At 46.3% G+C, this 27,769-nt stretch overlaps 1 protein-coding gene and 1 pseudogene across 13 annotated transcripts in view; both read right to left on the bottom strand.

The window, feature by feature from the left end:
• Positions 1-1,891: 1,891 nt before the first annotated feature.
• On the bottom strand, positions 1,892-3,617 carry LOC112927160 (elongation factor 1-alpha 1-like; annotated as a pseudogene).
• Positions 3,618-10,463: 6,846 nt separating this feature from the next.
• The window catches only part of SUSD6 (sushi domain containing 6), a 97,483-nt gene continuing 80,177 nt past the window's right edge, over positions 10,464-27,769 (bottom strand). For all 13 annotated transcript variants that reach the window (XM_072761823.1, XM_072761824.1, XM_072761826.1 and 10 more), the window contains 4 exons: positions 22,294-22,491; positions 21,168-21,306; positions 16,932-17,359; positions 10,464-14,633 (listed from right to left, as the gene is read on the bottom strand). In XM_072761823.1, coding sequence (XP_072617924.1) covers positions 14,608-14,633; positions 16,932-17,359; positions 21,168-21,306; positions 22,294-22,491 — 791 coding nt within the window. In that variant the 3' untranslated portion in view covers positions 10,464-14,607. The remainder of the gene's footprint in view (positions 14,634-16,931; positions 17,360-21,167; positions 21,307-22,293; positions 22,492-27,769) is intronic.

Here is a 27,769-nt window from a genome sequence, read left to right as displayed (position 1 = left end):
CCTTCTGCAGCCTCAGTGTTTAAGTTGCTCTGGGGAGGAGGAGGAGGAGATGCCGGGTCACTGCTTGCCTGGCTCTGCCCTCACAGGCAGGCTGTCCTTTGCTCCTTCTACAACTTCCTTTGGGGACCAGCCACTTCTATTTTCACCCCAGAAGCAATTCCCTGGCTTTGTCCCCCCTCTCCCCACCCAAACAAGGGTAAGCCCCTTCCCTGGGTCCTGGGCCCTCAGTCCCACACTCTTTGACCTTCTGCACTAGCCCCTGGCATGCTTTTTCCAGTCAAAGCTTTCCTTCATTTCTGTTTCCCTCTTTTCTTCTCCTCACCATAGAGATGTACAGTCTTTTTTACCCTTTTGTCTGTTTCTCTTCTTCCTCTTCATACAGCCAGCCACAGAGCTCAGACCTCTTGACCTGAATGATCTCCCCAAACATGTGAGCAGTTTTCCCATTTCTTCCAAAATGACTCAAGGCTGCCTGTGCTTTGAATCATCCAAGGCCTGCTCCTTCCCCTCTCTCATCAGGATGCCTACAGTGGTCTCCTGCTTGGCTCTCACTCCAACCCACTGGCCACCAAGTTCTCTTCTAAAGTATTATGTTCAAAGCACATCATTCGGTCTTCAAATCCTTCCAAAGCTCTGTGGAATAAGGTCCACATCCCCAGTACAGCATTCAAAGTCCTGGTCCAGCTGGACGCTGGCATTCCTCCCTAGCTGCTTGCTCCCTGGCTCCCTGCACACTGGACTCCTGTCCCTTGCCCAGGAAGGTCACTGTTGTTGGGGAGAGCCCTGGTCAGACACCCATTTGAGACTGGATGAACTAGGTTTCTAGAGCTGCTGTAACAACCACAGACCAGGCAGCTTAACCCACAAAAATGTATTTTTCACAGTTCTGGGGGCCCAAAGTCCCAGATCAGGATGCCAGCAGGGACTCTTCCATCTGAGGGCCGCAAGGGAAGGATGTGTTCCAAGCCTGTCTCCTAAGCTTGTGGGTGGCCATCTTGTCCCTGTGTCTTCACGTCATCTTTCCTCTGAATGTGTCTGTGCCCAATTCCCTTTTCTTACAAGGACATCAGTCATTTTGGATTAGGGCCCACCCTAATGACCTCACTTTAACTTAATTACCTCTCTTAAAACACTACCTCCAAATAGGGTTTCAACATACGCATTTTAGGGGGAAGACAATCCAATTTGTAACACCAAAGATCTCAAGAAATGATTTTTCTCACGGAAGGAAGGTGGAAATAACAGGCAATGTGTACCGTTTATTGTTCTTAAACGTGGCACTGAAGGAGCTAGCTATGGGTTCCTTTCCAGAAGGCAGATTACTAATTTGGAACAAGAGAAAAGATCGGATAAATTTGCAGATTTTCTTGTGAATGTCCCTTCTGATGCTAGGTAACACACATTTTGCTTTTTTAGAAATAATTTATCAAACAGGTAATACATTCGCTTGCTTCAAAATTCAAAATTACAAAAGGTGTAAAAGATGACCCTTCCTCCAGAGCGACTCTCCCTTCACAGAGGCACCGAATGCTGCCTGTATCAGGAGCGATCCTCTGTAGGATAGAAAAACATGCACTTGGACACATTTCTATCTCTTTCTCTTTTTTTCTGTCATTAAACTTTTGTTCAATAGGTCTCAAAATTCTGTGACAGATTTTTGGTCAAGTTGTTTCCATTAAAAAGTATTGATTTTAAAAACTAATAACTTAAAGCTGCCACACACACACACACACAAAACCAAATGGTCCACAAAACATTCTCCTTTCCTTCTGAAGGCTTTACAATGCCTTGTTATCATTAACCAATCTTTTACTGTTAAACTTAAATGGCCAATTGACACAAACAGTTCTAAGACCATTCTTCCATCACTGATTAAGACTGGGGCAGCAGGTATTGGAGACAATATTCATTTAGCCTTCTGAGCTTTCCAGGCAGACTTGGTGACCTTGTCAGCTCCAGCTGCCTTCTCGTCCACTGCTTTGATGACACCCACAGCAACCATCTGTCTCATGTCACGAACAGCAAAACGGCTCAGAGGAGGATAGTCAGAGAAGCTCTCCACACACAGAGGCTTGCCAGGAACCATATCAACAGTGGCAGCATCACCAGATTTCAAGAACTCAGAGCCATCTTCCAGCTTTTTTCCAGAACGACAATCTATCTTCTCTTTCAGCTCAGCAAACTTGCAAGCAATGTGAGCTGTGTGACAATCCAGCACAGGTGCATATCCAGCACTGGTTCAGCCTGGATGGTTCAGGATAATCACCTGAGCTGTGAAGCCAGCTGCTTCCATTGGTGGGTCATTTTTGCTGTCATCAGCCACATTGCCACAACGAACATCTTTGACAAATACATTCTTGATATCGAAGTCCACATTGTCCCCAGAAAGAACCTCACTCAAAGCTTCATGGTGGATTTCAACAGACTTCACTTCAATTATAACATTGACTGGAGCAAAGGTGACTATCATGCCAGGTTTAAGAACACCAGTCTCGGGATCCCTGGGTAGCGCAGTGGTTTGGCGCCTGCCTTTGGCCCAGGGAGCGATACTGGAGACCCGGGATCGAATCCCACGTCGGGCTCCCGGTGCGTGGAGCCTGCTTCTCCCTCTGCCTGTGTCTCTGCCTCTCTCTCTCTCTCTGTGACTATCATAAATAAATAAAAATTTAAAAAAAATTTAAAGAACACCAGTCTCCACTTGGCCCACAGGGACAGTATCAATACCACCAATTTTGTAGACATCCTGGAGAGGCCGTCGCAAGGGCTTATCAGGTGGACGAGTTAGTGGCAGAATGGAATCCAGAGCTTCAAACAGTGTGGTTCCACTGGCATTCCCATCTTTTTTTTTTTAATAATAAATTTATTTTTTATTGGTGTTCAATTTGCCAACATATAGAATAACACCCAGTGCTCATCCCGTCAAGTGCCCCCCTCAGTGCCCGTCACCCATTCACCCCCACCCCCCTGGCATTCCCATCTTTACGGGTGACCTTCCATCCCTTGAACCAAGACATGTTGGCACTTAGCTCCAGCATGTTGTCACCATTCCAACCAGAAATTGGCACAAATGCTACTGTGTGGGGTCATAGCCAATTTTTGTAAAGTAGGTGTTGACTTCCTTAACGATTTCCTTGTATCTCTTCTGGCTGGAGGGTGGCTCAGTAGAATCCATTTTGTTAACACCAACAATTAGTTGTTTTACACCAGGTGTGTAAGCCAGAAGGGCATGCTCATGGATCTGCCCCTTCTTGCTTCAAATTCACCAACACCAGCAGTGACAATCAGGCCATCATAGTCTGAGATGTGCCTGTAATCATGTGTTTGATAAAGTCTCTGTGTTCTGGGGCATCAGTGATGGTCATATAATACTTGCTGTTCTTGAATTTCCACAGGGAGATATCAATAGTGATACATTCACACTCAGCTTTCGGCTTATCCAAAACCCAGGCAGACTTGAAAGAGCCCTTTCCCATCCCAGCAGCCTCTTTGTCATACTTTTTAATAGTTCTTTTGTTGATCCCACCACATTTGTAGATCAGATGACCAATAGTGGTAGATTTGCCCAAATCTACGTGCCCAATGATGATGCTGTTGATGTGAGTCATTTCCTTTCCCATTTTGGTTTAGGTTTAGCAGTGGTTTTCATGACACCTGTGTTCTGGTGGCAAGCCCGTTGTGAAAAAAACTGTATCTCTTTTTTGTAAACAAATGATAGCATTCATGCACTTGTTCTGCACTTAGCTTTTTACATACAACAATGTATTGTGTAGATTGGTCCAGAGCTATTTTATTCTCTTTTCTGTATCTATTTTGTGTTTGGATGTATCATATGTGTTTAATCCCATATTGGTGATTATTTAGGTTCTTTTCAAATTCTGGCTTTACTGACACTTGGAATGAATAGCCTGTACGTGTAAGATATTTGATAAATGAGCAAGGATGTCTGTAGAAAAAATTCCTGAAAATAGAATTTCTAGGTCAAAGGATGTATTATAACACTTTTATTTTAAAAAAATTTTTTTAAGATTTTATTTATTTGAGAGAGGGAGAGTGAGCGAGAGAGCACACAAGCCGGGGGAAGAGACAGATGGGGAGGGAGAAGCAGACTCTGCTGAGCAGGAAACCCAACAACTCGGTGCTCCATCCCAGGACCCTGGGATCATGACCCGAGCTGAAGGCAGATGCTTAACTGACTGAGCCACCCAGGTGCCCCTGTAATCTTTTTTAAAAGTAAATAATTTTATTTAGGAACAGTCACAGGGACACCTGGGTAGTTCAGCAGTTGAGTGTCACCTTTGGCCCAGGGCGCGATCCTGGAGTCTGGGGATGGAGTTCCACATGGGGCTTCCTGCATGGAGCCTGCTTCTCCCTCTGCCTATGTCTCTGCCTCTCTGTGTGTGTGTGTCTCTCATGAATAAATAAATAAAATCTTAAAAAAAAAAAAAAAGAAAGTCACAAATTTAGTTTCCTGAACCATCTGGAGTATGTTATCCAATCTCCAAAGACTTTAACAGGTATTTCCTGCAAACAAGGACATCTCTTACATAACCACAATCCAAGCAACAAATTAAGAAATAAACGGGGGTGCCTTAGTACCAGCCAATCTTCACAACCCATTGAAATTTTGCCAATAGTTCCAATAATATATTTTACCCAGTTTAGAGTCCTGCTTTGCATTTCTTTTAATTCAAGTCTCTTTGGTGTCCTTCTGGGACAATTCCTCAGTCTTTCCTTGACTTTCATGACCTTGACATTTTAAAGATTACAGGCTATTTCTTTAGTATCATTCAGTTTGGGTTGTCTCATTTTATTCATCTTTGGATTTACATTGCATTTCAGCGGGAACATCATGGAAATAATGCTGGCTTCTCTCATTGCATCCCATCAACACAGTGCATGATTTTGATTTGTCCCATTTGATTAAAGGAATGTCTACCAGGCTTCCGTTTATCTATATGGACTCCTGGTCTCTTGTTTTATTAAAATTTATTATTTTTGCTATTTACTTGGATGCTAAAGTTGCTCCCGAAACTTCAAGGTGCAGAGGTGGGGGTGGGTGTTTGGGGCATACACTCATTATTCTCTGAGCGCTTTCTTGCTCTCTGCTACAATAAAATGCTGCATTGCGTGGTCTTCCTGCCTCAGCTCTGGAACCAGCCATTTCTCCAAGGACTCCTGCCTGGTTCCTTTTAGTGGAAGATAGTATTGAAAAACCAAGATCTGAACTCTAGGTGTGCTCACTGCTCTTGGGGGGCCACTGTTCCCAAGCTGTCTGGGTAGAGCTAGGGAATATCTGTGGGTGTGTGTACATGTGAACATGTCTGTATTATTTCTGCATCTGTTTAAGTAGTTTAAAAATCAGGAGTGCACACCAATACCTGCAATTCCAATCTGACCCTGAGGTTTGGTTATTTTTTTTTCCCTTTCTGATATTGTAACTCTGTGGCACTGAATGGCTTTAGAACAGACTTGTTCAGCAAAAGGAGGGATCAGGAACTGCACTGTAACTTCATGGTTGTTGCCAAATTGCCTTGCAAGGAGAGATGTACAATTTACACTCCCACTTGATATTTTTAAACTTTTTCTTTTGCCAGTATCATAGGTGGAAATGTTGTTTCTGATGTTTTAACATGTATTACTTTTATTATGATAGTTTGATCACTTTTGAATGTCTCTAATGACAAATAGAAAATACTTGACATGAGTGTGGTAGTTGGATGCAACTACTGTCCTTCAATCTCTGCCTTAAAGAAAAAAATTTTTAAAGGGGGAAAAAACCCCAAACCCAAAAAACCCAAAACACCTCTTAACTTTGGAATTGCTACCTGGATGTTGCTGGTAGAAACTTGTTTACAAGCAGCAGGTCTCCCTCCAGTTGTTCATCCCAAAGAGCAAGTCAAGTGGCCCTGTGCTGGAGACTTGAATGGGTCCTGTGATTTCTGAAGATGCCCTCTGCTGGCAGGGGCCAGGAGCTGGTGGACTGCGACCAGAAAGTCCTCTATGCTTCGAGTTCTGTTTTTATGGGACAGGCACTTGAGTATGGGTCTGCTGAAATTTCTTTCTTGTAATTAAAATTAGGTTTAGTCAAAGTGGAAGAATGGTATTTCCTATTTTGGTAGCTCTTAAAACAACTATGTGTTAGGTTGAAATTGCCCGTATCTGACCTTTTTTTTTTTTTTTTTATTAACCTGTAAAACTGGCAATTTTGGATGATTCAAATTTGTATATACTGGCACTTTTCTACTATAGGTCTCTATGACCTAAAAAGTCTTCACAATTCCCACCCCACAGCTCCTTTTTCACTTACTTTCCTATCTATGGTATTGAAACACAATTCATTCTTTATGATGTAAAATAAATGGCACTTTGTCTGGGGAATCTTCACTCATCCCCTAAGAAATGAACTCTTGCTCCCTCTTCACTACCCAGACACTGTGCTGGTGCTGTTAGATATTTTTCTTTAAGTTTGGCCTTAAGGGGCATCTGGGTAGCTCAGTGGTTGAGCGTCTGCCTCTGGCTCAGGTAGTGATCCCAGGGTCCTGGGATTGAGTCCCGCATCGGGCTCCCTGCATGGAGCCTGTTTCTCCCTCTGCCAATGTCTCTGCCTCTGTGTCTTTCACGAATAAATGAATAAAATCTTTAAAAAAAAAAAAAAAGTTCTGACTTAACTTTTAGGTAGCTGTTTAATCTGTTTCTCCCTATTAGACTGCACACTATTTGAGGACAAAGATTGAGTCTTATTCACTGTTGCACCCCTCAAATGCAGTATCAAGCTTTGTAGAAAGTAGGTCTAGATCTTTAAAAAAAAAAAGTATATTGAATGAATGAACAAATAAATGATTGGAGCAGGAATGGGGATGGCCTTCCATCCCATAGGCTAAGCATCAAAAGTCCCTATAAGTCTTTGGAACCCAGATGCTCAAGGGCTTCAGGAGCACTCCAGAAATCACAGCAGTCCTCATGCTTGTGTTGAGTCATAGCTCTTCCTTCACACTCCCTAAATTACCCCCAGATGTTCAGTCCTGGCCCACAGGCTTAACCTGCAAACAGGCTGCCTTTGCTGGAGGCTGGGTTACTTGCTCCTCCAGGAAAGATGTGTATGGGGAAGTCCATACTTGCCAAACACTCTGCAGTGCCCTGCCAAGTTGAGAATCATCTACTACCCCAGGCTCAGGAATAGTTCAAGCTGCCCCAGATGGACTGCTCAGGACATTCCTATGTTGTGAAATTTTCTTTTCTGGGGGCATCATAGGAAATCTGAAATGCCAAATAGCTGTTCACCTCTTGGCATGGGATGGGACAGTCCCTAAGCCCTAAGATGTTCCTCTAAGACCAGGGAGCTAGTGAAATATCTATGTATCTATCATGCATTATTTAATGTAAAGGGGAAATCACAGTTTTGACTTTTCATCTCAAATATGGACATCTTGTACATCAAACTTGCACAATTTTCAATATGTCTTTTGTTATAAAGAGTAGACAATGCGTACTTGCAAAATTCAACTTTAGGAATAATGACACAAGTGTGAATCAAAACAATACAATTTCCTTTCAACTGGCATATTTTTTTTTCTAATGGTAATTTTGAGAGAGCTACTGGGTGGCTTAGTTTGCGTAAACATCTGCCTCAGGCTCAGGTCATGCTCCCAGGCTCCTGGGATTGAGCCTTCTCATCAGGCTCCCTGCTCAACGGGCAGGGTGCCTGCTTCTCCCTCTCCCTCTGCCTGCCACTCCCCCTGCTTATGCTGTCAAATAAATAAATAAAATCTTAAAAAAAGATAATTCCCCATGCTGGTGGGGCTGTGGGAAAACACTCTGGCAATGAGAGTATGATTTGGAATAACTTTCTTGGTGGGTGATTTGAGATATAGTAAAAGTCACTAAAATATGCGTTTCTTTTGATCTAGCATTCCATTTCCAATAATTCATCCCAAGGAAATAATTTAAAATGCTATCAAACCCTTGGTTATAAGAATTACAAGAAAGCTGGCAATCTAAAGGTTCGAATTAACAACTATGCAACCATGAGGTAGGTCCATGTTTTATGAGATTGTAATAGATTGTAAAGTTTAAAAAGCCAAAATACTATTTATAAGTGATCTTTCTAAAGAGGAGACTATATTTAGGCATAGAAAAAAGAACATTCCAGTAGGAGGTGGCATTATGGAAGATTTTAGTTTCCTAAGTTTTCTGAAATGAGTATGTGTTAAGAGTATTTAAAAATATTTTTAAGTGGTCTGAGAAAGACCAACCTGAGAGATTACTACTTCTGCTGTTGTCTAGGGGTCTCCACTTTCCAATCTGGGAGGTAGGGGTTCAGCCACAGGGCAGGGAATTCCTTTCCTCTCCTCCCATCCACCCTTCGCCACCGCCACCAGAGGCAAGCATTTCAAAGCCAGCCTTTGCCCTAGCAGCCCTGCACGTTTGGTAGGCAAGGTTCCTTTGTCTTCCCCTCGTCTGTCTTCAAGAGAAAGGTAACAACCTCAGGGTTGACCCCATGCTGACAAGGCTCCCTTCCCCAGCATTCCTTACCTGATGGGACATGCTTCTGCTGGTTTCCAGTGACAAAGAAGACTTACCTGTCACAGAAATAAGCAGTCTTTCCTTTAGATATATACAAAGGATATATAATATATATAAGTAGTGTGTGTGTGTGTGTATGTGTGTGTGTGTGTGTGTAGAAGCAACTACTGCTGCTTTGTGAACTTGTTTTTTATCGTGGTCTGCATAGCTGAAATGCCTCCTCCCCCACACTATGCAGGGTACTTCCCATTCTTAGAGATGCAAGTTGTCTCTTACCCTAGTGAAACAGTGTGAACGGTGTGTTGGTGTGTTGTGTGTCATTTCCCTGCCATGAAATTTGTTTTTCCACTGTTTGGGACAGGCTGAAAGGCAGAAGGATGGCGATAAGGGCCTTGGGAAGCAGGCAGCGTCTGATGGGGTGGGACCAGCACAGGGAGGGGATCACTTCAACAGAACCACCTGGGTTCCAATTCAATCTTGGTCCCCACCTCTGGCAAGGTGGGACAATCCACTTCTTTGTGGCTCAATTTCATTGTATGTGGCATTGGAGTTCTGAGCGATCATGGCACCTGCCTTCTAGAGCTATGTGGCTCCCTGGGTTTACACACGTGGAATGCGTAGAAGGCTGCCTGGTAATGGAATGAGTGCTTGTATCAGCTATTACCACCACTATCTTAAAAAGTTAGTGGGGTATGCCTGGGTGGCTCAAAGGTTGAGCTCAGGGCGTGATCCCGGAGTCCTGCAACAGGCTTTCCTTCGAGGAATCTGCTTCTCCCTCTGTCTGTGTCTCTGCCTCTCTGTTTGTGTCTCATGAATAAATAAAATCTTAAAAAAAAAAAAAAGTTAGTGAAATGCTCTTCCCTCCTCCACCTCCTTGCAACTAATGGCAGTGATGTTTGGACCCTACTGAGAACTGAGGCTACTAAGGTGGAGACTTGGCACAGATATTCCTAAAACGTTTTCCCTCCTGACCCTAAGTATTAGAGAAACACACCCTGACCATTACCGCCAGAGCAACTTCAAGAGGGGCCTGATATTTTTATCCCAAACTTGCCCATCTGCCATCTTCTCGCACCTTTACCACCTGCTGTAGCTCCTCTCCTACCCGGCCATGACCTCTCCACCTCTGTGTGCTCTGTTCCCTGGTCCTGAGATCTTCATCACTCTCCCTCCCCAGACTGGGCCTTCTGTCTTCCCATCTCAGAGAAGGGATTGCTAGCTGCTCACACTGCCATCCTCCCAAGGCAGACAACTTCTCACAATGTCTCCAGGCACAGTATGTTTTATCCCCCTGAAAGTTCTTAAGAGATGAGGAGAGCTTCCCCCCAGAAAAGTGGAGCTCACTAAATGATTGTCACTTAATGCGGTCCAAGCACTTTCGGCAGCCTGTAAGATGAATTCAAACGTCCCTCCTCCTCACCTAGAGGGCCTGGGTGGGCCAGCCCTGTTACCCCCTCCTCCTTTCTCCTTCCACTGCACCACTTTCTGCAGCTGCGTAATCCACACACGTGTAGTGGCCCACCCCTTAGCCTGGCTGTATGGGCCCTCTCCATCTCAGCTTACTTGACATTCCATCTAAAATGTTTCCCAACTGTCCCCCAGGGTAGCTTCCCTGATCATCACCACACGCTGTTGGAACTATCTGCCTTCCCAGCACAGAAATTCCACGCAGGCCGCAAACCCACAGTCTTGCTCACTGCTGAGTCCCAGCGCAGCCTGGTGGCTGGCACACTGAGAATGCCTAGAAAGGCACAGAATATATATCCACCAAGGTCCATGGTCTCTCTTCCCTGAACTGTATACCTCCTGTCCCATCTCCTTTTGCTAGGTACCCTCTCCCCAGAATTGGTGCTTATCCCATCATAAGCTCCTACCACATGTGCTCTTTTGGATCCATGGTTTCTGCAAAAACTTTCTGGAATGATCACATTTCTCACAACTGCCTTCATAAGAACCTTTTTTTAATTATTATTTAGAAATGCAGTTATATACATAGAACAATTAAAATTAAATTAAACTTTGTACAAATATTAAAATACTATCTTCACACCCACTGCAATGTACAGGATACCAAAAAATATATATATAAAATAAAATAAAGCAAACCCAAACTGATTGAGTGACATCCTGCACAGAGTCAATGATGCATGTGTCGTTTGAAACCATTATATACGAGTACCATTCTGCAAAGGATTCCATAGTGGTGTGATAAGAAGCCAGGGCAGGGTGTGGTGGGCTGCCTTGCAACCCTCATCCGTTTCTCCTCCTGCTTGGCAATCTGAGTGCTTGGCCCCCTACTTGCCCTCCAGTCAGCTCTGCTGCCAGACAGAGGGCTCAACCTTGGGGTTTTCATTCAAAATTCTACTAGGTTTTCAATTGGAGATTAAGAAGAGCTGCTTCCCAGCAAAGCTGAGCCTGCTGCCTTTCTCTGTCCAGGGAATCAGCTACTAACTCTACCACTCAGCCCATGCTTCTGCCAAGCAAAATCTCTTTCAGACCCTTCCTGGGCACCAGTAATGGCTGGCCCTCGGCTGAGAGCCAGAGGCTCCAGCAGGGCCCCCCTGAAAGAAGCCCCCAGCGTCACCATCCCCAGCAAGCACATCTGGAATTAAGCTATAAAGCCTGTGTACCTCTTCCCTTCTGGGTCCTTTATTCTTTTTAAGAGGAAAGAAAGGCAAGGATGTAGAAGTGTTTGCAGCATATCCCATCCTCTATGTGACGATGTTCCCTGCAAATGGAAAAGACATTGTTGTGTGGCAAGCAGGTGGTTGGAGACCTCAGGCAGGACTGGGAAGGGAGAAGACGAGTGCCTGTGGATCCCTGTGCCAGCTCTAAAGAAGCAGGAAAAATCTACCTTTGTCTGTCTTGTCATCAGGCTTCTCCACAGAACTTGACAGCTGGGGGAAGAGGGGAGAGGCGGGGGAGGGGGAGAAGGAAGGAAAGCAGGAAGGCAGGAAGGACTGAATAAGACATTAGCTTAAGTTCTGTTTGCAAATGGAGTGTTAGTAGAATGCACATTGAAATGCCTTGTAAAGCCAAAAGAATTTGCAAAGTGGCTAGGACTCAGTCCATTTCACAGTTCACACCAGTGAAACGGGAACAAAGCACACAAAATTCAGAAATGGCAAAAGAGAAAGCCTATTTACTAAACTAAGGCATTGAAAGGGACGGAAATCTTAAGTGATTTTCACCACATACTGGCCCTTGAAAGTTGCTGGCACGTGACTGCAAGTCACCAGATATAAAACCTGCGCTGGGTCAGCTCATGTGTGCAAAAAGACACTTGTAGTCCTTTGGTGTGGGCCATTCTCCTACACAAGCCCTCTGCTGGACTCCCCTAGAGGTGAGCCCTGAAAGGCCAGGCCCTGGGCAGTTTTTTCCACCTGCTCCAGGTTCCTTCAGCAGCCTCCTGCCAGACATTCTGCCACGGCCCCTCTCAGCCAGGTTCCACCTCGAGGCAGCTGTGGAGTCCCTAATCCCCTGAAAGGGACAAATCCCAGAAACCCTAGAAATAGCAGCACCTGGCTAAGAAACTGCTCTAGAGAAGTGCAAGGTAAATGGGAGGCCTGGACTCCTCCCACCACAGGCCCAGCGGCTTCCAGGACATGGGAGGGGGGCCTCAGCAAAGCCAGTGATGCAGGGAAGAGGAGAGGGTGTGAGGGGGTGTGTATGCACTAGGTTCCCATTTATCCAGACTCCCTTTCCTACCAGGTAGGCAAGTCTGGGCTTGTGATCCCCGGGATGGTGTTAATGGTGGGTGAGATGGAAGAAAGCTTCAGAAGAAAGGCTTTTCATTTTTTTTCAAGGGCTAAGCTGGTCACCTCTGTGGCTGAATAAACCCAAAACAAATAGCGCCATCTCTTAGGGGGGCTAACCCAGAGTAATGATATTAAAAAGGGTAAGATCTTCCATTTTAAAATATATCCTAGATCATTATTCAGGTTGCAGGCCCAACAGTGAGACTCTGGATCCCTCTACCATTTGTCCCTGCTCTTTTCTGGAGGAAGACAAGGGCATCCCTGTGGGTAAAGGAGAGCCTGTGCGTGATGAGGCAACTAGGGTCCACGGGGACCCCACCCTCCAGGTGGGCCCAGTACCAGCAACTGCTGGCAGATATGTCTCTGAAAACGGCCTCTTCAGAGGCCCAGGACGGGCCCCCTGGTTTTTTGCAGGTCCTTCAGAGGCTTGTGTGTTCTAGCACCTTCACCAACCTGTTCCATATAGGACCACAATGGCTAGGGCTTTACACACAGCATGCAAGGGCTCCTGGGTGGGGAAGGAAAGAGATGTGGGGGTGCTCGTAGGCCCAGCAGGCACTGCCCTTACCCTGAGCGAAGGAAGACTATAGTGGTGCCGAGAGACTGGGAACGAGCGGGTAGTAAAGTGCGTGTGAGAGTGACGCAGGAGGCTGAGAGGAGGCCATTTCCCTAATCTTTACGGCCATCCATGCCTGGAGCTACCCTGTTAGGTCAGGTACTGAAAATATACTGGGTTCTTTATTGTATCCACCACCCCAAGCAGAGTGGCTCAGGCAGGAGCAGAAGTGCTGGCAGGGTCAGCTCCAAGTCTCCCAGCCCCAGGGCTTCAAAAACAAAACAGAAATAAGCATTCCTTAATGCCACATCTTTTGAGGATGGCAGGAGCCTGGCTGAGCTCTGCACCCCCGTGCTGGTCAGCATTCACAGGTGGCACAGCGAAAGCCTGTTAGCAAAAGCATCTGGGAGCACGGACCCCACCCCCTTCAACACCAGGGCCTCAGAGCCAGGCTGCTAGGCAAGCCTTCGCCCGCTGCAGACCAGCAAGGTGGGGTGTAGAGGACTGTCAGCCCCTCCCCCAGGCGCCGGGGAAGACCAGGGAGTCATCTGTCAGTTGTGACGTGTGGAAGGGTGGCAGGGGAAAACACAAGGAGGAAAAGCAGCGGTGCAGCAAGCAGCACGCTTCCTGGGCACAGTTACTAAGGCACATGACTGTGGTGACGAGGACCCTCAGGACCGGGGCTGGAGCCGCCTGCAGCTGCCTGGGGATTCGGTCTGTGCCTCTCAGGCTCCCTTTCGTCACCACGAACCCAGAACGGGGCAACCTGCCCCAAATGCCAGTGGCCACATGGGCATTCTGTGGCACCTCAGCAACTCTCCCGTCCCAGCGATGATTCACCTCAGGCCCCTGTGGGCAGCAAGGAAGCGGAGGCTGCCAAGGATCAAGCCTAGGAGGCGGCAGGCTGCTTCCCCTTACACTCCAGTGAAACAGAAGAAACCAAGGCCAGGAAGGCCAATGCTGGAAGTAGGAAGGGAGAACTTGCATCTTAGGAAGACAATCCTTATCAGCCACCTTCCCTCCCTCCCTCAGGAACTTCTCAGAGCTTCTTGGAAACTCAAAGGGGCAGGAGCCAGCCCCTCCGAGATGGACAGCTGGGTGCTGGGATAGCTTTGGCATGATGTTTCCACACCCTCCAACCTCAGCCAAAGAAATGCGCCACTGGTGTCAACCAAGGGAAGGCCCAGGGACCCACATTCTTGCCCTAACGAGAGCCACCTTTGGATCTGCTCCTGCTAAGGGCAGCAACACCAGCCCTCAAAGGTAACAAGCCAGCCCCTGCCCCAGGCCCAGCCCCCTGTGTAGCAGAGGGCAGCAGTGCAGCCACGAAGGCTTGTAGGACAGCAACAAGCCTGCATGACAGGGAAATTGGATGGGTTGGAGGGGAAGGCACAAGTAAACACAGCGGCTCTTGGGCCTGCGCGGGCTGGTGGGGTCTGCCGCCAAAGATCTGGCTGCAGGGGACCCCGAGGGCTCAAGGAAAGGAAGGGTTCAGTCCAGCACATTCAAATATGTCCCCGACACAGATGGGAAGGCCAGGCTAGGCAAAATGCCAACTCCTCCAGCTGTCCAGCAGGCAGATGATGAGACTTCCTTGAGTTTCCAGCAAGGTGGACCTGGAGGTCCTCAGAGATCCAGAGATACACAGATACACAGGTGGTAGCTCAGGTATCCGGGTAGGGTAGCTGGAGTACAGGGTGCTCAAACCCACAGGGAGAGGGAAGAAGGGCAGAGAGGACCGTCGCAGAAAGGAGAGGCCCATGGCAGCGCTCATGCTTCTTTCAACAGTGGGATATCTGCAGGAAGAGAAGAAAAGAAAGCAGCACAGGGGTTACCTAACTGGGGTTCTTGGCAGCACATGTGATCCCACTTCATGGTCCCCATGCAGGCCCTGGTCTGAAGAAACAAAATGCTTCACTCCCGCCTGGTGGGCTCTGTCTGTTAAGCATCTGACTCTTGATTTCAGCTCGGGTCATGATCTCAGGGTCCTGAGACTGAGCCCCGAGTGGCACTCTGTGCTCAACGGAGTCTGCTTCTTTCCCTCTTTTTTGCTCTCCCTCCACCCCCACTCGCGTTTGCTCGTTAATAAATAAATAAATAAATAAATAAATGTTTGTTTGTTTATTTATTTATTTAAAAAGCCTCACTCATACCTTCTAAGGAGTCTAATAAACCCCCTTCCCCTTCTTCAGGCCTTCCTTGCTCATCTCTCCCTCTACCTGTGTGATATATCTGAATGTTCAGTCCATTGTTGAACTGAACATAGTTCAACATATGTTGAACATAGTTGAACCCCCTCCGGTCCCACTACCTTGAACCTCCTCTCTGCCTTGAGTCTGCTGGTCTAGTTGCTTCTCTTTCTATTCTTAATCTCACCCTAAGAGGCTGCTTGCTGAGCCCCACTTAGGTCCCACCTCCTCAAGGCCACCCACCTGCTATGTGATACTGAATAACTCATTCCCCCTCTCTGGGTCTCAGTCTCCTTTTACTCCACTGGCTTATACCAACGCCTCAAGGTCCTGATTTCCTACAGTGCTGTCATGCCCAGACAGCTTAGCCTGCAATGAGCCTGATAAACTGCGTATCATCTCTGTGCCCTTCATTCTGGCATGGACCTTACAACTCTGGGTTCCATTATTCCTCAAATGCAGGCCTGATCTTCCCAAATGACTGACAATCCATGCAGGCAGACAGCAGGTTTCAAATTAACTTTCCATCACCACAGAAACCTAACTAGCACCAGGAACGATGATGGGTTCTCAAAAATGCTTGTTCAATAAATGGAACAAAGCAAGGTAGCAAGGAGAAGAAGGGAGAAGAGCAGGCACCATCAAGGCTCCTTAGGAGAGGTAAGGGCCAAGAAGTGCATCTGGGACATGTGTCAGTTTGTGCAGACACATAATATGTATAGCTGGCTATCCCTGGGGTCACTAGCTTCTACCTTTAAACCTGGGTCAACTGTGTAATGACCCCTTCCTAGCTCTATATCCCACCAAGAGAAAAGAAGGCATGCTGTTGACTTCAGGAAAACTCCTAAATGTGATGTGCATTCAAGAATTTCCAACTTCTAAAAAAAAAAAAAAAAAAAAAGAATTTCCAACTTCTTTGCTTTCATTTACTCTAAGCCTCAGACATTAACTTTGCCCAGGGCTCCCAGGGTACATACTGTTTCCTCGTTGGCTTTTGGAGGAGCCTGGTAAGGGCAGAAGTCTCATTGTCCAAAGGGAAACACATAGGTCTAACCTGCATCTTGGACCATGCTGGGGTTTCATGTAAAGATATTGTTTAAAGTGACCGAGTCAATCCCAATATTTAATTCTCCAGAGTCCAGAAAAGGCAGACAGGTCAGGAAATGGCAATTTCCTTCTACAGCTGGCTTGCCACAGAGAACTGGAAGTCACCCGAGAGGCAGCATGGCACTGTGGGGTTATCAACACAGGCTCAGAGCCAGATCCATCCAACTTCAAATCCCAGCTCAGCCACTTACCAATGGGCAAGTAACATACATTCTGGCCTCAGTTTCCTCATCTGTAAAGTATGGATGGTAATAATACCAACTTTTCACAATCACTGTGAGGTTTAACTGAGTGCAAGAAAACTGACTAGCATAGGAGTGGCATACTCCTGTTTAAAATGAAAGTGCTGAATACCTGGAAGAGAGACCAGCTCTAGTTTTCTCTGTAATATGACCCCATACCTCCTTGTCACTCCAATCCTTTCAGGAACATAAGAATTATAAGAACAGGCCCCACTCCTGCCTCCAACCAGCTGTCCTCCTTTTGATTTAACACAGCCCTGTGGCCACACATAGTTCTGGAAACTCCAAACTATCAAAATTCAGACAACAGTCAAAAGTCTCCTATTCAAAAAATAATAATAAATTAAAAATAATAATAAATAAAAAAGTCTCCTATTCAGGAGAGCCCAAGGCCCCACCGGGAGTAGAGGGTAAGACCTTATTTTGTAAGCTAATCCACCAGGTATTATTTTCCTTTGCCCCTCAGGACCCAATTATTAGGAAGGCTCACAGTCCTCCTCACTCCCAGCAAGGTCCCCGAGCAGCTCATAATTCATGATCGGTGCAGACCACCTACCATCTGTGTAGTCCTCCGATGTGAGGGATAAAAGGCTTTGTATGTCACTGTTCTCTGAATCTGGGGCTTCTTTGTATGCCACTCGGCTATTCCCTGAGCCGGCCACCCAGGAAGAGGTGGTTGCCTGATGCACCATCACAGTCTCTGAGCCCTGAGAGCCCCAGGCTTCACACAGTCCAGACTGGCCTGGGGCCTCCTCCTCTCCACCTGCAGAGGAACAGGCCCCCTGGTCCTGCAATTGCTGCTCCCTTGGCCCGTTCCTTCCACTGGGCCCAGATCCTTCTGACAGCACGATCTGTACCCTGGGGTCAGCAGGTGGCACACAGTGACCGGAACTGCCATACACAGCTTCCTCATATGATGGTAGCGCAACCTGGACTCCATCCACCATGATGGACACCTGGTCGCCAGATACCCCCTGGTCGCGCCTGCATTCAGAGGAGGAAAAGACAGAGGAAGAATTAAAATACATACAAATAAATACCATAACACCAACAATACCAACCATTTTTGAGTGCTTACAATGTGCCAGGCATTAAGTGCTTTTTCCCACTGAACCATCACCTGAGCCCTGTCAGGTACAGATTCACCAAGAATACAAATGAGGCTCAGAAAAATCAACCTGCCCAGTCACATCACTGGTAAGGGAGGAAGCAGGGATATGAATCCAGTTCCACCTACTTTTTGAGACTCTGTTCTTACCCTCTGGGTACATGGGCACCTTGCCTTCTTGTCCTGCACAAAAACTAGGAATGTACAGACCTAAAAATGAAGCCATCATTCAGCACAGGTAAGAAGAAAGTAAGGGCATAACGCTTGCATTATCTGTGAATATAATGTCTAAAAACTTTATGTGAGTATACTCTGTGGTATGTGAATTAAAACTCCATAAAATAGTTTTTTTTTTTTTTTTTTTTTTTTTTAAAGGACAGGGAGAAGAAGCACTGTGGTCTTGAAATGAGACACTGGAGTTGAAACCTGAAGAATTTTGTTTTTTTGACTCAGTTACTTTTCTTTTTAACTTAAAAAATTATTTGTAAATTATAACACAAGCACACACAAAAATAGAAACATGTACAATTTATTGTTTTATCTCAAAAGTAACTGGTGTATTAACCCTTACTGAGGTCAAGACAGAGAATGCTGCTGGCGCCTGCATATACCCTTGTTTCTGTCCTTATGACCTTCTCCTCCCACACACCAAAGTAACCACTAGCCTAACTTACATGCAAATCATTCCTTTGCTTTCTGTTTCAATGGCTTTATTGCCTACACATGAACACCTCAACACTACAACTGATTTCTTTTTTATCTTGATATGAATGGGATATATAATGAATGTATGTGCATATATGTGTATGTGTATCTGCTTTCCTTACCTCAACTTCACATGTGAGATTTACTCATGTGAGTACCTTTCTGGGGATCCCCCCCCCCTTTTTTTTTTAAAGATTTTATTTATTTATTCATAGACACAAAGAGAGAAAGAGGCAGAGAGGGAGAAGCAGGCTCTATGCAGGGAGCCCGACGTGGGACTCGATCCCGGGTCTCCAGGATCACACCCCAGGCTGCAGGCCGCGCCAAACCGCTGCGCCACCGGGGCTGCCCTGGGGATCACTTTTTGATACACATGCACACTTTTTTTCCTGAAACACTTTGAAAGTAAGTTATTTTGCTAAATAAAACATTACTTAGCACTCTCCTCCCAAGAACCTCCTCTTCTATGTAACTGCAACATTATTACGTCCCTGAAATGGAACAATGGTGGAAGACTATAATATGAATTTTCCTAACTACTCCCAAATAGATTTGTTTCAGCTGCTGTCTTCTCCATTTTTCTCAAGGATCCACTTATGGATCGTGCATTGCAGTTAGTCCTATCTTCATCTGCTTTCACCTCCAACAGTCTACTAGAGTTTCCTCATGACATTGACATTTTTTGTAGAGTCCAGGCTGGTTGTCTCCTAGCATGCCCCACAATCTGGACTGAACTGTTTCCTCAGGATGAAGACCTCAAGTCAGTGTTTGCTTGCAACACAGCGTCATCTGTGGTGTGTGTCTTCCTCAGTGTGTCACGTCAGAGACACAGAAGGTCAGGACTGGGCTGTTGTTAATTAGTTCTCAGTTTCCTCAGCTGTCCTTGCAGATAAAATCTGTGCTGCCCAATTCAAAGGGCACAGACACTATGAGGATGACAGTGGTACTCAGAAATGCGTGGACGTTTCTGGGAGGAAGGGAACAGATGGCAAGGTGGCATAGAAACCAGTGTGCAAAAAGAAAAAAAAAAAAAAAAAAGGAAACCAGTGTGCATTCTGGTAGGCACTTCTGTTGTTCAAAATACTTTGGTTTGTTTAAAACATAGTATATGTGCACAGTATAAAATTTAAACAGAGGGCAGCCCCGGTGGCTCAGTGGTTTAGCGCTGCCTTCAGCCCAGGCCTGATCCTGAAGTCCCGGGATCGAGTCCCGCATCGGGCTCCCTGCATGGAGCCTGCTTCTCCCTCTGCCTGTGTCTCTGCCTACCTCTCTCTCTCTCTCTCTCTCTCTCTCTCTCTCTCTCTGTCTCTTGTAAATAGATAAGTAAAATCTTAAAAACAATAAAATAAATTTAAAAAGTAAAATTTAAACAATTAAAAAAATTTAAACAATTTAAACAATTTGGTATTAAAAACCAAATTGTTCTTCCACTCAAATCAGGAAAAATCAGCCCATTACTTTTAGCACACCGGATAACACAGAGGGAAAACACTCCCTAATGTGGATGAAATGACAGAGATCAGCCTGACTTTACATGGAAATAGCTCATTCTTTCAAGTAAACACTCCCCTCCAGATCTTTTTTATTTACTAATTGTCTAACAACCCTTAAGAAACATAGCTGTGATTTTTCTACCCCAAACGAAAAATAAAAGGAGACAGAAAAATCACACACAGTACATAAAGATTAAACTTAGCCTGGGCCTTGTTTGTCAATTCCAGACCAGGAAGCATTCTATTTAACGATTTTGTTTGTTTCTCCATGCCTGTGGATGGTGACAGTGACTGATGAAGGGCTGTGAGCGCACACAAACCATGCTCGGGAAAACAGGAGCTGCTAGGGCAAGCCAAGCAACCACATAGACTGGGACAGCCCTGGAGGGGAATCCCTTCTAAGGGGTACACTCAGGGCCAGCCCCCTACCATCTGCCACCCGCCCCTATACCTCATCTACCCAGTCTGGGATGATTCGTGGTTAATGCACTCAACTGGAAGAAGGAAAGGGACAAAGGCAGACAAGACCACCCCCCCATCCCACCCCCACCCCGCCCCTGCCCTCTGTCTCTAATGTGGTATAATGCAGTTGCAGTCAATCCTAGCTGTGCATGAGAACCACTGGGGAAGTTTTTTAAAACCAAAACCCTAACGCCAGGCTCCCATTCCAAACCAAATTAATCAGAATGTATGGGAAGAGAGGCCCAGGTGTTGGTATCTGCATTTAACTTCCGGGAGGTGCCTCTACGTGCAACAAGGACTGGAATTAGGGGGACAGGACAGTGGCTTGTAAACATGAGCCTGCATGAGAATCACCTGGAGGGCTTATGAAACTGAGTCGCTGGGGCTCAGCCCCAGTTGCTCATTCAGTTGGTCTGGGGTGGGGCCTGACAATTCTCTTTCCTAACAAGTCCCCGGGTAATGCTGATGCTGCTGGAACCACACTTTGAGAACCACTGATGTAGGGCACATGACATGACTAGGAGGTTGGACAGATTTACTTTTAAACCTCCAGGTGGGGATCCCTGGGTGGCGCAGTGGTTTGGCGCCTGCCTTTGGCCCAGGGCGTGATCCTGGAGACCCAGGATCGAGTTCCACGTCGGGCTCCCGGTGCATGGAGCCTGCTTCTCCTCTGCCTGTGTCTCTGCCTCTCTCTCTCTGTGTGTGACTATCATGAAAAAAATAAAAAATAAATAAAAAAATAAACCTCCAGGTGGTCATCATCTAGAGGGATGGCCCTGACTTAACTTCTCTGAGCCTCGGTCTCCTTATCTGCAGTGTTCCTGTGAGGATTAAGCTAATGCATGCAAAGTCATCAGCACAGTGGCAGGCAAAGCCAGGAGTTGAACACATGGGAGGCCCCTCCCCTTCCCCTGGGCACACATAGCAGGAGCAGCTGCCAGGCTCACTATCACCCATCTGCAGTCAGGGGCCAGTGCCACCCCCCCCCGCCCCCACACCTGCTGTGTCCAGCCTCAGGACTCACCTGCTGTGATGGAAGGACTTCAACTTCGGCTGCAGCAGCACAAACAGCACCACAAGGAGGAGAATGAGTGCCACGGAGCTGGCGGTGGAAGCCACTATGGACAGCGTGGGGACCCCGAGGGATGTGTGGGCATCTTTGTCTACAGAAATAAACAATCAGCAGCAGTGTGTTATCCCTAGGCCCATGACAAGTGAGCCCTGCAGCCGATCTTGTTAGAGGTTCCCTGCATAGTGCCATGACCACAACCATTTTAGGGATCTGAGTGGGAAGCAGCTTTTATGCACAAGGAAAAGGGCCATTTCCCTATCCTGTTCCCAAATCTAAAATTCACTTCAGACCTCTGAGGACCATCTTACACCTAACCTCACACACCCCTAGACATCTGACCTTTACAAGCCACTTCTGATCCTGTCCTCAGTAGCAGGTTGGTGGACATCAACCATCTCCATGGACACAGTGTTCCACCATCCCAGGTCCTGCCCATGTTTTCACCCATGTGGCAGGAAAACTGGTAAGAACTCAGCTGTGATAAACCCCTGTTCTAAGATCCTGTAACTTTAGTTGTAAATCTCAGGCTGGTCCTCACCCCTCCCTGTGGTGTCATGGTCTTAGGGCCCAAGTGTGAAGCACAAAGATGGCTGTATGACACACACTTTCCTGCAGGCAGTTGGATTTTCCTGTCATGCATGACAGGAGGAGGCAGGAGGGGGAAGGTCTTCTGTCCAGCTGGACTGTAGCTCTATAACAAAAGTCCATTTCCATTCAAAGAAAAATAATATAAAAGAGACACTCCAGAAGGTGTTAGCAGAACACAGTCAAAGGTCACCAGTACTTGGCTGGGCAAACAGGAGATGCTGAGCATCAAAGGGACTTTACACAGCAGAACAGATGCCTCAGTAAAGCTACTGAGCCCCTTGGTGGCTCAGTTGAAATGCAATGGGACACGCACCAGCAACCCCAGATGTCTTTCACAAAGACATGAAATCCCAAAGGGAGGGAGGCCGCAGGGCATAAAAGGACCTATAATGCCCCATGGCACAGGTGCTCTGGAGGAAGCGGACCACTGCCCATCAGTGTAAAGGAAGCAGAACCCCGGCAACCCCCCTTTCTCATCTGCCAGACTGACCCTCGTTGAGACGGCAGCTGACCTCCATGGCTGGCTTCCATTCCCCATTCTTACAGGTCAGGTACTTGTAATCGCCCTTCAGCACGTAGCCCTCGGCACACAGATACTCGATGACGCTGCCCGCGTTCAGGGGGTCTCTGCAAGGCCGGGGGTGGCAGATGTAGCCACCATTTTCTGGCTCCGGGGGCAGGGAGCACACTGCAAAGACAGAGAGGGTGCACGGTGCTGCAGCAGTGGGGTTTTCCAGTGGGAATCCTGTCGAGGACGCTGAGTAGGAGAGTTCTGCAGGCCTCAACAGGAAACACGAGAGGAACCAAGTGCTCCCTTGGAAAGGCTGTTGAACAAACTGGAAATTCAGGTGGCCAATGACAAAGGGAAGCATGCGGGCAACTGGAAAAGTCTGGCTGTTCACAAAGTTGCCCCATCCCTCCGCACATGCCTTGAGAGGACTACATCCATAAGGGAGGGACAGACTCTGACAAGGCTGTGAACTCACAGAGATCTAGCACATAATACATTTTTGATAAAACCTACTGAGACACACAACAAATCTGAGTGAAAGGTGGTAAAATACTGCCAACCTAGGCAGGGGACACATTAGCTCTGTTTCCAATATCAATATCAGCAAGGACTCCATTGTGTGACTAAAACCTGCCTTCATGGCCTGAGAGGGGATTTCTGATGGATTCCTCGGTCCCCTCTCAAGCCTTCACCTCCTGGAGTAGTCATTGCCAGCATTTGTCTTAGTTTCATAGGAAAGCCCACATTTTTTGTTCAGGTAGGACTATTTGGCTTTAAAAGCTAACAGCTCCAAGAAATAGTTATCATCATTCCCCTTTGTCGACGAGGACACTGGCCCACAGAAGTTAAATGACTTGTAGCCTAGCATAAGGCAGTGCGAAGGGCAGACATCCTGGCGGAGTCTTGTGATTCTAAAATCTGTGCTCTCTCCCACCAACAGATACTGCTTTCACCCCATGAGCTGAGTGAGCCTGTAAGAAGTGTGTGGGTTAAGGTTACCTCCCTTTCAAAGAGGTCAGTGAGGGAGACAGCAATGGAGCCCAAGTATGGTGGGAACCCTGGTATAGGTAAGTTGTAGTAATAAATCAGAGGAGTGGGACAGTCTACACAGTCTGAGGAGAAGGGTGATCTCTGACGCCATGGCCTGCCCCTCCAATCCTGGACAGGTGTTGCAGAATTAAAGTCAGGCAATGGATTGTGGGGTGTGCCTAGCCATAATCGGGGGACACAGTGGGAGCACTAAAGGAAGTGCTATATGGAAGGCTGGGCTGGGGGAGAAGACACACTGGTAGGATCGCCAGGTACCATGAACTTCAATTTTCCAAAAGCCATACTAATACAAGAAAATAAAAGTTTCCAAGGGACATTTGACTTTGCTGACAAATGCCCTGCCCCTATCCTGACTGTCACAAGAACATCAGTATGAAAATAAGTACTGCTGGGTTTTTTTTTTTTTTCACTTCCTCTAACAGACCTCAAGTCTGGCTGTGCCCTCTTCCATTCACAGGACCGTCCACCACCACTCCTTTGCACACAGATGCCCTTACAGTCTCTCACCAAATACTACTTTCCTTCAACCTACAGACTGCTAGTAAGCAAGATGCCTGCCAGCTAGGCAGGGGGGGGAAGGAGTGGGGGTCACGTTGAAAAAGAGATGACAGCTCCTTGCCTAAAAGCTGCTTATCACTGAGGTGAGGAGAAAAGACTGATCTGCAGATTTACTAGAAGACAACGCTGGGTGGGTGCCACAGGGACCTACAGGAGATGTCTGGGCAGCTTCTCTGAAACTAACAGATGAGCCCAAATAAGCCCTCCAGTCCCCTTCTAGAGACACGCCTTCTCCAGATTCTTCCCACACCACCCACCTCACCCAAAGTCTTGAATGGGTGACCCACCCACCACACTCCTTCTGGTGTCGCCTGCAACTTTGGCCAACTAGTTCAAAGAGCTGGCCAGCTGGATTTCAAAAGAAACCTTTTTTGCAAACAGCTTTACTCTTTACACTTTCTTTTGTTTAGGGCAACAAGCCTGCCACAGATCCCCCAGCTCCTCTAAGACTGTGTCTAATCGGGTCATTTCCGAGGCGTAATTAACACTGAGCACTCCAGGGCAGCTCCTGAAAGCAGGCAGGACCCACTCACGTGTCCAGTGTGCTTGGAAAGATGGGCTTGGTGGAAGAGCTGCTGATTTTAAAGCCACTCCTGCTTTGCTGGTATTCCAGCCCAACTGTACAGAATCTCTGAGAGGAACCCTGGAGATCACCTAGCATTCATTTGATCAGTGAAGAAGAATGAGGTCTACAAGAAGTGACTTGCAATTCAATTTCATTTCAATTCCACTCATATTTATTGATTACTGTGTAGAGGTCATTGTACTACTATGCTCTGCAAAAGGATAAAAAATGTAAGCATTTCAGGTACTTAGAGCCAAATATCGACATGACAAATAAGTACACACCTATATTTTAAAAGTTGTTTTCTTTATGGCTTCTGGGTTTTGTGTCTTAAGGACATTTTCCTTTCTCTGAGATTATAAACATACTCCCCACTGTTTTCTAGAGTGGGCCTTTGTTATGTAAATAATACTTTTACTGATAAAAAAAAATCATAGGAAATACATACACATGACATAAAATTCAAAAAGAAGGGGGTATGGTGGAAAGTAAGCCCTCCTCTGTCCCCAAGTCACTCAGTTCCTCTCTTCAAAGGCACTGCACCCATTTCTTCCATATTCTTCCAAAGATATTCCACACAGACATTATAATACACCTCAAAGTAAGTAATTAGTACCACAAAACAGCACACAGCAGAAGAGACCACATCTTGTGTAGGACTCAGCAAGGTTCATTTATGGAGGAGGCAGCATTTCAAGTGGGGCTTTACCTAACAGAAGAAGGTTTAAGCAAATGCATAGAGGTAGGGAAGGGTAAGCAAATGCATAGAGGTAGGAAAGGGTAGGTAAAGTCTAGAAAACATCAAGCAGCCCCAGGTAGCTGGGTTGCATAACACAATAAGGAAAATTCAGAAGGGGAAAAAAAATGACAAGCAATGAAACCATCTTGCAGAGGGCCTTGACTGCAACAGGAGGTGTTAGTACTACGTTCAAAGGACAAGGGGAGCTTCTGAGGGGTCTTGAGTAGGGCAGAATTACAAGAGGAGCTGAATCTGATCAAAGATGGACAGAGTTGGAGGGAGCCTTCGAGTATGTCAATAGGACAGCAACCCTAATATAGTAAGATAAGTGCACACAGGTTATTTTATGTTCCCTATGAAGGTCAAAGGAAATGAGCTAAAATGCATCGGGCTCATTGCAAAAAGATTGCCCCAGGTTCAAGGCAGTAAGGAGGCTGTAGAAGTAAAAACAAAAAGGGGGGTGGGGTAGAGGCAAGGTCATTTTAAGACACCAAGAACACAAGAAAAAATATGGCTCTCTTGCCTAGTCAAACAGCAGTGGGAGAATCATGGCAAAGAGCAGGTGTTCGAGAGGACCCTCTCAGTGATACCTGGGTTAACAAGAAAGGGAAGAACATCAGGAAGAGCAAATAATCACCAGGGGGGGCTTCTGGAAGTCATCCTTCTGGGCAAGAGGCTGACTTCCTGTGCATCAGACTCATTCTCTCTGACAACCCTAGGTCCACAGAGGAAGTTTGAAGCTCTGTTCTCAACCTCAAGAAGGCAATGAACTCATCTGATTTGGCAAAGCTGCAGAATTTTAAAAAGAGAAGGAGAAAGCCAGAAGAAGATAGAAATTTTACAGGAAAAAAATCAATTAATTCTCCTTAGCTTCCTTCTCTGCTTTCCATTATCTTCTGCAGCCACTTAGGCCTCCAGTGAGCACAGGAAGCAGCGACGTAATTCTATAGGGGCCGCAGAGTGCCGGGCACACAGCAGCCATTCAGAGAAAGGCCATCCAATCGGCTGGAGGGGGGCAGACAGAGTAGACGCTATATAAGCTGGCTGATCCTTCCACCTCCAACTCATTGCAGCCTAAAACCCTCAGCAGAAAACAAGAACCCTGGATCAGCCCCTCTAAATGGGTTTTGCTTTTGTTGTTTTGGGGACCAGCCTTTTAGGAGGAAGAGGCAATAAACAACTTTGTAAGATTCTGTAACAAGCAAATTAAAGCGAGCTCCAGGAGGGAGCCCAGGATTAAATTGTTTGGGTTTAATAAACTGAACAAGCACTTGAGCCCCTACAAAAATGAGGTGTGGGGAGTCAGGAGTACAAATGTCACCTTGAGGAGGGGTAAGAGACATTTAAACACCTGGTGCATTTTTTTTTTTTAAAGATGTTATTTATTTATTCATGAGAGACACAGGAGAGAGGCAGAGACATAGGCAGAGGGAGAAACACGCTCCCTACAGGGAGCCCCATGTGAGACTCAATCCCAGGTCCCCCGGGTCAGGACCTGAGCCAAAGTCAGACATTCAACCATTGAGCCACCCAGGCGCCCCTACCTGGTGCATTTAAAAAGAAAACTCAACAGAAGAGGTTTCTGGCTGACGTCAGTTATCAAGAAAACACCATACACTCTCAAGCACTGGGACTGAGGTTTTAAGAAACTGTCCGTGTTCACTCTCAGGTCTGAAACAATGCTTTAGGCTAAAATCAGAGGAGTACCATTTAGAACACAACTGGGCACAGAGAAGTAGGTGCCTAATCATCCAAAGAAAGGATGGCCAGAGAAAAGCTATCCTGGGAATTCAGGGGAGGAGAAAAAGCACCCCCCCCCCCAACCCAGTATATAAACAAGGCAGCTGTCATCATCAGGGACACTACTGGAAGCAGTACTGTAAATGTCCCTACTTGGTTGTAATTCCATCAGGGATTAGAGCTGGCCTCTTCCCCCCACAAGCCACCCTAAGAGGGGGCCATAAATGTAAATGTGACGGGACCATGCCCTCAAAAAACTTACAGTTTAGAGAGGACACATACATATACACACAGCCAACTCTAATGTAAAAAAAAAAAAGTAAATCAAAAGAGGAAGTGTTAAAAGGTTAGCTTTTCCATTAGCCTGGGAGATCCTTGTCAGAGACCTCTTAGTCATCTGAGCACTGGTGGAAACTGGAGAAAAGGGAGACCTCAGGACAAAGAAGAGAACCAGGATCAACAAAGTAAGGGAAGGAAGGAAGGAAGGGATGGACATCACTTATCTAGCCCAGCATTCTCCAACAGTAATACACTGTAGCCGCATAGGTAGTCCTAAATTTTCTAGGAGCCACATCAAAAAAGTAAAAGGAAACACATAAAATTAATTTTAATAATAATCTGTTTTATTTAACGTAGTCTGTATGCAAAATACATTATTGATTGCATCTCAAACATGTAATCAATACACAAATCTATCGAGATATTGAATACTTTTTTCATTAGTAAGTCTACACTTACAGCCTATCTCAAGTCAGACCAACAACAGTTGAAATTCTCAGTAGCCACCTAGGGCTTGGAGCCAG

This window comes from Vulpes vulpes, chromosome 6 (genome assembly GCF_048418805.1).
Source record: "Vulpes vulpes isolate BD-2025 chromosome 6, VulVul3, whole genome shotgun sequence".
Taxonomy (NCBI): Eukaryota; Metazoa; Chordata; class Mammalia; order Carnivora; family Canidae; genus Vulpes; species Vulpes vulpes.
The sequence above is the reverse complement of the archived record's forward strand: the minus strand, read 5'-3'. Positions and strand labels throughout refer to the sequence as shown.